The 12337-nt window shown below is 42.6% G+C and overlaps 1 protein-coding gene across 1 annotated transcript; it reads left to right on the forward strand.

The window, feature by feature from the left end:
* The first annotated feature begins 612 nt into the window (after positions 1–612).
* fzd2 (frizzled class receptor 2) lies at positions 613–3304 on the forward strand. Its single transcript, XM_069709080.1, has one exon. It carries the CDS (start codon positions 839–841, stop codon positions 2468–2470), a length of 1632 nt encoding a protein of 543 aa, XP_069565181.1. The 5' UTR covers positions 613–838; the 3' UTR covers positions 2471–3304.
* Positions 3305–12337: the final 9033 nt, after the last annotated feature.

Consider the following 12337-nt stretch of genomic DNA (forward strand, 5'->3'; position numbering starts at 1 on the left):
GGTGTCCAAATGCATTGAGAAACGTGGGTTAACTGATATACCTATCACAGACTACGCAAATAAAATGGGGCATTCGTGTTTCAGTCCTACTTTTGTCCAGCAATGGTGTCAAACAGGGGAATCCCTTCACCCCACTTTTCTTTTTTCTTTTTTTTATTTATTTCTTAGGAGACTTAGTGTGCACTTGAAATTTTTTATAGCTGCAGGAGTCAATACTTAACAAACTTCTCTAAGAAATATCAGGTGTAAATTTATCAGGTAAATGAGAAATGAAGTGAACTTGTTTGTGTCAAACCACAGGGTTTAACAACACACTGAGCCTTAAGCTTTTTATGCTTTTCTGTGTATTTTATTCCATGTGATATTTTGTCCTTTATCAGGACCATGAGTCTGTAATTAAGTTTTGAATTGAATGGAGTTCATTGTAGCTACTTACATTAAATACTTTGGTAAATGTTCTTAGTTATATTCTCCCACTGGACAAAGGTTGTCAGAGTCATCATCTATGTTAAACATTTCGTCTTAAGATTCAAACGTTGTCGACACCGGGTTGTATTTTGAAATCCACCACCGGAAGTTATGGCCTCTGTTATACTACGACTGCTTTTTGACTGTGATGAGGGAATCGAAGTTGTGGAAAAGAAAAAAAAAAAAAAAAAAGAAAGTCAGACAGCAGTGTTTACGCAGAGACTAAGCACAAAGAGAGCAGCGCTCGGGACTTAATCACCAGACTGTTTCCATTTGCAGGTTTATCGTGGTTTCCAGGACCGATGGTAGCCACACGATAAAGAAAGTTACAGCAAGTTAATCGGGCCAAAGTTATCTTCAAGTTGGAAACATGACTTTTTGCCAGACTTGGTCTGTGGCGGTCCTGCTGCCTCTGCTGATATCAGCACAGCACCAAGGGGACAACGGAATCCTGGCCCCCGAGCATGGATTTTGTCAGCCGATTTCGATACCTCTCTGTACGGACATAGCCTACAACCAAACCATCATGCCCAATTTAGTGGGCCACTACAACCAGGAGGACGCAGGGCTTGAGGTGCACCAGTTTTATCCCCTTGTGAAGGTACAGTGCTCGCCGGAGCTGAAGTTTTTCCTGTGCTCCATGTATGCGCCAGTGTGCACGGTTTTGGAGAAGGCCATTCCTCCGTGCAGGTCCATCTGCGAGCGGGCCAAGCAGGGCTGCGAGGCTCTCATGAACAAGTTCGGCTTTCAATGGCCGGAGCGACTGCACTGCGAGAACTTCCCCGTGCTGGGAGACGGACAAATCTGCGTGGGCCAGAACGACTCCACCGCCGCCACCGTTCCTCCCATCATCCCTGTCCAGAGCACCCAGCCTATAGTCCACCCGCACGAGAGGCCGTTCCGCTGCCCGTCTGCTCTCAAAGTTCCTCCATATCTGAATTATAAATTTTTAGATGAGAATGATTGTGCAGCCCCCTGCGAGTCCTCCAGGAGCGGTGGCAACATGTTCTTCAGTGATAAAGAGATTCATTTCTCCCGCTTGTGGATCCTGGTCTGGTCTGTGCTTTGTTGTGCATCCACGTTATTCACAGTGACCACTTATTTAGTTGACATGCAACGCTTCAGATACCCCGAGCGACCTATCATCTTCTTGTCTGGCTGCTACACTATGGTCTCCATAGCCTACATAGCTGGCTACTTCCTGGGGGACAGGGTGGTGTGCAACGACAGCTTCAGCCCTGATGCCTTCAAGACCATCGTCCAAGGCACCAAAAAGGAAGGTTGCACCATCCTCTTCATGATGCTCTATTTCTTCAGCATGGCCAGCTCCATCTGGTGGGTCATCCTGTCTCTCACCTGGTTCCTGGCAGCAGGTATGAAGTGGGGCCACGAGGCCATTGAGGCTCACTCTCAATACTTTCACCTGGCAGCCTGGGCGGTGCCGGCCGTCAAGACCATCAGCATCCTGGCCATCGGGCAGATCGAGGGCGACGTGCTCAGCGGCGTCTGCTTCGTGAGCCTCAGCAACCTGGACCCCCTGCGGGGCTTTGTGTTGGCCCCTCTCTTCATCTACCTCTTCATCGGCACCTCTTTCTTGCTGGCCGGCTTTGTGTCGCTGTTCAGGATCCGCACCATCATGAAACACGACGGCAGCAAGACGGAGAAGCTGGAGCGGCTGATGGTCCGGATCGGGGTGTTCAGCGTGCTCTACACCGTCCCCGCCACCATCGTGATCGCCTGCTTCTTCTACGAGCAGGCCTTCCGCCCCCACTGGGAGCGCAGCTGGGTCATCCATAACTGCAGGAGCCTGGCCATTCCCTGCCCTTTGCAGGCCGGACCCCACATGACCCCAGACTTCACCGTCTACATGATCAAGTACCTGATGACCCTGATAGTGGGCATCACCTCTGGTTTCTGGATCTGGTCCGGAAAGACTCTGCACTCCTGGCACAAGTTCTACACAAGGCTGACAAATGGCAAACAAGGAGAGACCACTGTGTAGAATAAAAGGGACATCTGAACGTTTGCTGGGACTAATTTGTATTTTATTACCTAATAGGTACAGAGCACAGCGAGGCGTAGCCGTAGGTTTGTACAGCGTTTGTATTTGCCTCAGCTTTATAGTCACACATGCATGCCGAACTGAGGGTAAGGTCTTGACAACAAAAAAAAGACAAGCTGGATAAACACCAACTGAACCTGACTGTCTGAACAAATAACAATCATGGCTGTGGATGCCGTATGCTGAAATGCTCTCCTCACCATCTCTGGCTCTGCTCTTAAAGCCACCATAAACTCATTGGGGAGGAATGATTCAGCAGAGCGAGTAAAAGAGCTGTGGTACAAAGACTCTTTTTCTTTTTTTTTTTTTTTTTTTCCTTCTCTGTAAACATTTCATGTACAATTTTATGAAATTGTAAATAGTATTTGTAAAAACATGAAATTATATATTTGTATTTAAAGAAAGTGAATACTTTTCCTTATCTTTTACTTACTTTTTGCACTGTAAGATGCCACCAGCCCAGATGTATACGTGCTTGTTTTTGTGTTTTTGTCCATTCTTGGTTATAAATTATGTTTTTTTTTTATGATAGCAATACAACAGTGTGTACATTTCAGTCTGTTGGATGATATCCAAGAAGCTTTTTTACTCGTCTTAAACCAAAAACATGTGCGGAGTCTCGGCAGGATGTGCAGATTATCATCAAACAGCTACATCAAATGCTTGATTTTGAATTTATAGTTAAAGGGGACGAACTCATTGTGTTTTTCTTTCATTTTGTGCCCTTCCATATGTTCAGTATTCCTTTTAATGATTAAATACTCTTGATGACAAGTTATTTTCTTTGCTAAAAAAAAAAAAAAAAAAAAAAAAAAAAAGCACAGTTACGGTGTTTTCTCAGGGGGGTGAGGGTCGTATCACACCTGAACATCTGTTGCTTCAGACTGGCTAGCAACAGTAAAAGATTATAAGAATTCTCAATGGAAATCAGCCTCTAACACGAGACTGGATTTCCCTACAAGGAATGAGATTGAAAATACATCTCCACTCTGTCGACATTTTCTAAAATATTTCACATCGGTGTGTTTTCTGTGAGAAACTGGTTCCAACCTGTAAAAATGTGGTGCGGGGCCTCTTCACACGTGTACCCTAACATTGCCTTCAAGTGCTAAACAAAACAAGAAACCTTTTTTTCTTTTTTTGGCCTGTTGTGAGAGAGGGCCTCGGTTAAACCAACAGGAATCATCTGGCATGAAAAGTGAGTGCCGTTGCATAGGTGTGAAAATGTTCCTGCCTGTTTGGTAGAAGGGAAAACAAGCGTTGCGGCGGTGTTACTTCTCTTGGGCCCACCGTGCTTTTGTGCCAAGCTGGAATCCCCCAAAGCCGTACACGGCTGAAATTGAACCTTGTCTGCAGTGATGTCATGAAGTAGATTGGGTGTGTTGAAGAAAGCTGATCCTCTTGCCTTAAAGCAGAGGCTTCGGGCCACAAGCAGGCGATTGAGAATGACACGTACGTACTGTACTGTAACGTACTGTGTGTGCTCTTTTATTGTTAGAGCGAAGGTTTGGGGGGGCTCCTATTGCGGCACCTCTCTAGATTCACTTATAATTACCGTTAAGAGAGCGTAACAGACACTTTCTACCAATCCGCCTCTCTCATATCTCATGACCTGTTGGACAAGTTGATGTTTGTCTTCCTTATACCCTTTCCAGGGGTTAAATAAAGAGGGGTTGTAATAACAGACAGGTAAGAGTGATTAAAGGTAGGAACAGATACTCTGAGGGGGGAAAAAAAAACCATAAATCTACCTGCGCCTCTTCTATTCTGCGTTTTTCCACCCCCTCCGCCTCCCTCCCTACCTCCCTGTTTCCCTCCCTCCCTCTCTCCGCTCAGATGAATGGAGGGAATGCGAGTGAGTCAGTGGAGCGGTGCTGGGCCTTTGCCTAGTGACAGACAGTCTCCTGTGTGCTGCTCACTTCAAAGCACCGCTGAAACCTGACTAGCTCCTTGTAAACAGTGCCGCCTGGCCCGAAGGCCCACTTCCTGCGCTTAACTCAACTTAATGGCTAGCTTGTTTGGCTTTGCACTGAAGCAGAGAAACGAATGAAGAGTGAGAGAATGAAGAGAAGCGGCGTGTGGGTGGGGTTCGCCGGTGGTGAGGAGGGTGAGATGGTTTCAGGGGTTTGAAGGGGGGGGTTTGGAGAGCACGATGGAAAATTCACTATTATTTGGTTGCTTTTGTCTTTCTCCAGGGGGAAAACAACAAAGAAAAGGAGAGCTCAAATGAGAAGAGACGTGATTGTGATTTTACAAAACTTGGAATCTCAGACCTTCAAAACTAAACGGAGTCAGATGCTGTGCTTCAAACTAATGCCAGAAAAAAAAAAAAAATCACTAAACATTTTCTGTCAGTAAATCTTACATGGGATAGTTTGACACAGATTTTACTGACCTCCTCTACACGTGCGGAGAACTGTAACATATTGAGGTAGTACGACTAAAACCGTAACAAACCTGCTGCATCAAACTGTTCATAATAACCAGGCGAGAGGTGGCAGCCATAGAGAAGATCCTCCTCTCTTTAATGTTGCTGCCTGGTTTTTCAGTGGTAGTCATCTTCCCTGTTGTTGATCTCAGATCTTAAATCTTGCATGCAGCCGTTTCCTGCTTGCTAGAGGGCAAGAAGGGACAAGCCAGGGATCGAGAAGACAGGAAGAATGCTTCCCGAGGTTGATATTATGATGTCGCTCTTATTGGAAGAAAGCCTTGGCATGTCAGAATAGGATCATGTTGTTCATCACAAGCGCCTGTCTTCTCACTGATACTGTGAAGCCATTGTTTAAATTTGCGCCCTGTGTACCGTGAACATATTTTACTGTAAGAGTTATATCAGGCCCATGAAAGAGTTTAAAACAGACAAAGGACTGAAGAAAAGAGAATAATGGTGAAAAAAAAAAAAAAAAAAAACAGAAGAAAAAGTATCCAGACATGTAGCAAGCCTGTTTCTGATCAAATCTTGGCACCAACTCAAGAAGAACTCTTGCTCAGAGGGCTGGATTAGTTGCAGTCATACATTATCCTAACCATAGGAGAGCAGCTGAGATTTTCCAGAGCACATACTATATCTATCTGTCCTGCTCTCCCCTTGAAATCTCAACAGGAAGCGCAATATGTTCTTTCTCCTCCTGTCATTGGCTTCAGAGGTGGCCACTGCGAGTGGGATGGAGCATAACAAGTTGGCAGGAGGGTGGAAGGTTTAAATGTGCATTTCAGTTTTTGACTTTGATTCAGTGCCTCCAGCCATAAATAGTCACCATGAGGAGGTGTCCTTCTTTTTTTTTTTTCATATCTGAAATCATTTTGTAAACGTTGACCTCTACCTTGCTCCAGTTAAATTCAGACCATTCAGCACATTTTTGCCGTTGAAGAACTAAACTTTTATTACTGGTTAAAAATGAAATCTATTTTAAGAACCTATTTGTTTTCATATTACTATAATGACTGCCTTCCTGGTCTTGCACGGAACTTTACGAGATGTCCAGCTGTTCTAAAGTCACTAAACATTATAATCTTCAGATAAACTGATTACATCATTGTAGCAAAGGCAACTACAGTGGAAGGTGTGGACAGGGATTCAACCCACCGAGCTTCCTTTGCTGTCTTGGTGGCTGATTTTCATGCCTAACACACACCATTTGTCAGCTATTTTATTGCTCGTAAGTGCCCGAAACCTGCAGGGGGCTGCTTTGACAAGAGGACAAACACAGCAAACGGACTCAGGGATGTTAGGGGAGTTTATTTTACCTCCCGTCCGGGGCGAGGGTGGATGTGGCATCAGGGCAGAAAGTGGGGGGAGTGCCTCGGAGCCTCTCCAGCTGCTGAGCAAAGAGGTGCCGACAGCTGCCTGACAGATATTTTGGGAGCCTGCAGCACGCCTGGGATAATAATGGTCTTGATTGGGAGGAGTGTGTGGGGAGGGAGGGAGGGAAACGGTTAATGTGCATCCAGACACCACAGTGTGTACACAAGCATGCCACTCATAAACTTTCAGGGTGATGGGGCAAGTAGTAAATGATAACACACGGAGGGACCGGGAGGGAAGAGGAATGTTTTAAACTACTGTTAAATCATAGTTTTCTAACTTTTGACATTTTCAAAACATTGTAGAAATTCAGTGCAGTTGTTTTTTAAGCTGCAGGTTCTAAGCTGAGCAGCCGTGGAAAGTAGACGCCATATATGTACATATTCAAATGTCAGCAAGGAAATATTATTCCGATACCAAAGATGTACCACCTACCTGTATATCATACCTGCAGCTCTAAACATTCAGCTAGATGTGTCGTGTTGATGTCCAAGTGTTTTTGTAATGAATCTAAAATATGCCGTCCACTAATTACCGTGTACTTTAACTGTAAACTATATGTAAGTTTTGTCATATTTACCCTCATGTGCATCGACATCTACATGGATTTTCTTTTTAAACTGTTGGACCTGCAACATGACCAGTCTGTACCGTTTCGCTGTAGATTCAAGCAATAATGATTCTGAGCTGTTTTTTTTTTTGTGCTCCGTGTCATGAAATAAAAATGGGCCAATTTGGTTCCATCCAACAGGAACTAAACAGTGAGTCTTGAAAGTCTCAACAGTTGTGGAAGTAATCACTGAACTTTCAATTGATAAGTCAATCAACCCCCTGCAGATTTATTACCGGGCAGGAAATGACTCTTATTGGTCCATTAATGGAATAAGGTGGCACTTGTGTCTGCAGGTAAACTAGGTGTATTAAACAGAACGAGGCAGTAATGCTCTAATCCAATCTGTTCCTCTCCTGTGGGCCCCAATGAGGCCTCAGGCTCCGATGATGACTTATTGAGTCGGCTCCTCTCTGGCGAGCGCCGGCCCCCCTGTTTTAATGGAGGCCTTCTCAACAGCTCTTTCTGAGGAATTTACAGCCCTGGCCCCATCTCACTCCCATCCAGGAGAGGGAAGGCGGGGAGGGAAGCACACTGCAGCCTTGTCCCAACAGAGTCAGCAGTGGAAATGTACAGCTCCAGGCGGGGTGGCAGCACGGCTCCTGTGTGAGCGTGCGTGTGCCCATCCGTTTGTTTATTTAGATCCCCATTAGCTACTGAACTGGCAGCTAATCCTGCTGGGGTCCTCATATATTTTATGCTTACAATACTTTAAAGACAAAAAATACGCGTAATATTAACAGTCGTAGTCACAGCGAGACTCGAGAAGATAAAAGACAAACGCATGACAACTCCAGGTCTATCGAGAGGACAGCTCTACATAATGCCACCATTTAAAGAATTAAAAAGTGAAATAAAAAAAAATATAAAAAAGAAATTTGTAACTTAATCCACTGAATCACAAGTAAATGTAGGATGGGCAGATCTCTACGTCTCTGTAACATTTTATAAGACAAAACTCACCATTGTAGCTGCGAAATTTGGTGTAAAACAGTTACAAAATGAATGTATTATTAAAACAAGCTTAGTTGCTTTCTGAATGAAAACCCGGGAAAGAATTCAATGGCACCATTGCATTGACTGACTGTTCTCTGTATTAAACTATGGAGCCCAGATAATCCTCTGATTAACTGCCTGATAAAATAAGGTTTCCAGATATAACTGTACAGTAATTCTAGGGTCTATTTATGACGATATTTGGTAGAAAGCAAACCGGAGTCATCAAGCCTGTTTTCTTACACCGAGATAAAGTTAAATCTCTTTCTCTCTCTCTCTCTCTCTCTCTCAGTATTTGTGTTCACTATGTGATTCTGAGCTTGCGTTCATGTCCGTAAATCTGAGTGAATGAGTGAGTGGTTATAGGAGGACTCAGGCTCTGTAGCCCTCCTCTCTGTAATTTCACTCTCTGCACAGCATAATCGCTTCCATGTGGGCCCTCACCAACAACACAGTGGTGGAGGGGCCTCTTTGCAAAGGTGGGAGTCAAACGCACACACATACATGCTCACAAATGTACTTTCTCGCACAAAAGGAATGCCGACCCTAATGTGACTAATGTAAAAAACAGCAGACCGTTTTCTCTCCATTTGACTGGGTGTTACTTTAAAGCTGTGTGAATTTAAAGGATTTAAAAACTAACTGAAAAAAACATTGTCCATAACTGTTTTTTTTCTTCGGCACATCAAACGTCTGAGACCTGCGTGCAACTGCAGATAAAATCAGATTATTCCAATCTCTCAATTTGTGAAATAGCAGGAAGTTATGTATGCCTAATTTACCCTCATTAGTCACTTCCTTTAGAGATATTAATACGTGTTGTGGTTTTCCTTTGCACCCTGCAGGTTTTTTTCTTTTCTTGTGGTGGCTCCCGCTACACATGTTGAGCTGTTGGCTGAGATGCCCCGAGGACAGCTGGGCCAGACAGTCACGGTCAATGTGTGAAACCAACGGAGCGAAAAACAACAGGACCTTTTGCACAACAGGGTCAGCATTCAAATACACCTCTGCAGAGCTCATTTGCTGGTGGAGCGACGAGGGAGGAGAGAATATTCGGTACAAGACATCCTGATGGGACAGATGGTGTTTTAGGATGTATGTGCAGGTCAGAAAATTAAAAGACATTGGGAGTGCAGCATGATACAAACTCAGAAAATCTGCAGAGAAATACACTATTCTCTGTTTCAAACATTCCAATAAAAATGAGATTACGGTCACGGTCAGATTTTCAATTTTTGTGGTGAACATCACCCCCTGCTGTTTTGACATATATACTACTTCAAAAATGCAAATTTACTAACAGATAAACCATGATGTTGTCAGTTATAGGAAGCTATCTGGTGTCCTATTTGTTGTGATCGTGCAGAAATCTATTCAAATAATGGATCAGTTTCAGTTTGGCAGTCCATCATTTCCTTGAAGAAGACTCTGTAGAAACACATCTTTTGCTCTCAGAAGAGCGGGGTGTGGTCAGCAGGCTACATAGCTGCTATGGCCTCCGGGAGAAATGTGTGACTGTTTGTCCTGCAAGAATGAGAGTTGCCTTGGGGGAGGTCAAAGGTCACTGGTCAGCTTAAGTTTAACATTTTTCACGGCACCGAGGAAGCTTCATAATATTTGCGTGGAGAAATTGTATTTGTATTACTTTTTAAAGTGAGCTGAAATTCTTAATTTTTTTTTGTAATTGACGGGATCATAAGGTTGCACACAGTATTTTTGCTTTTATGTCAGAGAACTGAGCATCCTCTTGTCTCCAATGATTTACCTGCACTAAGGTGTACACGATTTTTCCCAAAAGGTGACCAGTAGATTGTCACTAAAAAGACAGATGATACGTTTTTACGTTAAGGACTGAAATCCCAGATTGATCTTTAGTTATTTGCATTACTGGTAATTTGATCTGGGGATTTCCATTATTACATGATTTTTATGTAATAGTTTATCGGTCTAAACCCACTAGTCCCCTGGGAGAGAGCGAGAGGAAACATCATACCCCAAAATTGTATGTTATGTAGTACCATCATGTACATCTATTGCTGCAATGGAAGATATCAATAATCATATATATATAAATAAAATATCACATTCCAGAAAAAAAAAAGGAGAGATTATTTAGACTGCACGAAACTAGACTTGACTACACAAAATGTAAGAATTGCATGATTATTACTGCATTAAGTAAAATGCGGTAGCCATCACATTTCAGAGAGAAATGTGTGACTGTTTGTACCGCAAGCCTGAGAGTTGCCTTGGGGGAGGTCAAAGGTCACTGGTCAGCTTACGTTTAACATTTTTCATGGCACCGAGGAAGCTTCATAATATTTGCGTGGAGAAATTGTATTTGTATTACTTTTTAAAGTGAGCTGAAATTCTTAATTTTTTTGTAATTGACGGGATCATAATGTTGCACACAGTATTTTTGCTTTTATGTCAGAGAACTGAGCATCCTCTTGTCTCCAATGATTTACCTGCACGAAGGTGTACAAGATTTTTTCCAAAAAGTTACCAGTAGATTGTCACTAAAAAGACGGTGAAAAGATGGTAGCCATCACATATTTCTGTAGAGTCTTCAGTGTTACAAATCTGGGAGCGAATTAGAAGCTCAGAAGCTAAAAAAAATATATATATATATATATATATATACACACATATTGCTTGCATGTACATAGTTTACCTCTGGATGGCGCCAGTGGCCTCACTCTCGTTCATGGTGCAAGGAACTAACTACTGCCAACAGCAGCAGGGTTTACGTGTAATTAGCTGAGCATGCAGTTTCAAATCCTTATTGGTAATAAGAGTTTAGGTTTCTTTGATTGATTAACAATTCAGCAGCTTTTCAACTAAACTGCTGACCAAATTCTTAATCCCTGCCTCTAAATGGAAAAGCCAACCTGACTTAACCTGGCTGTCACAGGACTTTACTATCCATTGTGGTAACAGGTTCTGCAACAAACATATTTGACACTGGAGGGCATTGGATTACTCTCGTGCAAGCCTGATTATATGAAAAGGGTTGCATGTTGTTCGGTTAATGCACTTTCACTCATGATATTAGAAACATATACATATGATATGATTGACATCGCTAACATTACATCATTCATTAATAACATAACAGCCTATAAACATGTATTTTGTGACAGATTTATTTCTGTAGCTCTTCTGTTCACTACAGGAATATTCAAGAATGATATGGCGTTTAATGGTGTGAAAATGGTATACACATAAAAATGACCAGTTTATATTTTGTAAAATTATTACTTATTATTTATGTTCAATTCACATTTTTATAGATTCACAATTTTTTTTTTATTCTGAAATAATGGTCAGGTTTCATCCTTCTTGTTGCATCTACAATATTTTATATTATATTTGTAGCAATATGTTATATAGATGTTCAGGGGTGTTTCTACTGTCTTGTATTGTTTTCAGTCTGTTTTATGAAAAAAAAAAGTCATCACATACCTTTTGCGTTACAAAAACATTTCTATCATTTCATGTTCACTCGCTGTTGAAGAACGACATGGCATCTGTCTGCTGTGACTATCTCCAGTCTACATCTGTTCCCTCAAGCTTAGACAGTAGATTGTTCTGCAAAGATACACATCTTTTAGTTTAATCACGGGAGTCATTCCAGGACCAAACTACCTGCTTGAATACCTTTCAGCTGATAAACGCCCATGGAGGGGGAAGCAGACAACAGTGAGGAAGAAGTGGGTCAGTCCATGTGGCTCCCTCTGGCTCTGGACTCTGTTGTGTGGCCCTGAACTGAAATCACATTAACCATGCTACTATGGTCAAAGACTCTGTGGGAGAAACGCAGAATTATCAGACTGTTTCCATTTAATGAGCGGCTCGGCAGCTTGAGAGTTTGTGCCAACTTTCGGTGCGTGTGTTGTCTTTCTCCCAGGAGGCTGTCCTGTCTCATTTAAAGCTCTGAGTCAGACCTCATTAGATATCGTGTCTATCATAATGTGCAACACTGTGCGACCGTGGCGATTTGTTTTTGCACTGTGACATTCTATTTTCAATATCGCAGCAATTTTTAGCTTCACCTGGATGGCCTATTGGAGCTCTTCATTCAATAACTAATAACATAATAATAAGCGTCATCCAGTATGTTCCTGTGCATAGCAACCAGGTGATCCAAAACAAGGCATGGAGGAAGTGCATCTCCAGAAAATGCATCTTATAGGTTGGTATAGCCCATTTCACCTGCAGTTTTATATGAGTTTGATTATCTGCTGAGTAATATAAATGACAATATTCCATTTTAAAAGCGGAGCTCTAGCGAACTCGGGTTTCACAGCATCTTTGGGTTGTTTTCCTCAAAATATTTAGCAGAAATCGGGGCTCGGCCACATTCACTGCAGTTTACTGAAACATCCTGTTACTT

The sequence above is a fragment of the Brachyistius frenatus genome, unplaced genomic scaffold (assembly GCF_029030835.1).
Source record: "Brachyistius frenatus isolate BFR_SWC_R1_liver_20210118 unplaced genomic scaffold, ASM2903083v1 Contig_80, whole genome shotgun sequence".
NCBI lineage: Eukaryota > Metazoa > Chordata > Actinopteri > Embiotocidae > Brachyistius > Brachyistius frenatus.

What these genes read in the sequence shown, in the direction of transcription:
- fzd2 (XM_069709080.1), top strand. Translation starts at nt 839, where the DNA reads ATGACTTTTTGCCAGACTTGGTCTGTGGCGGTCCTGCTGCCTCTGCTG.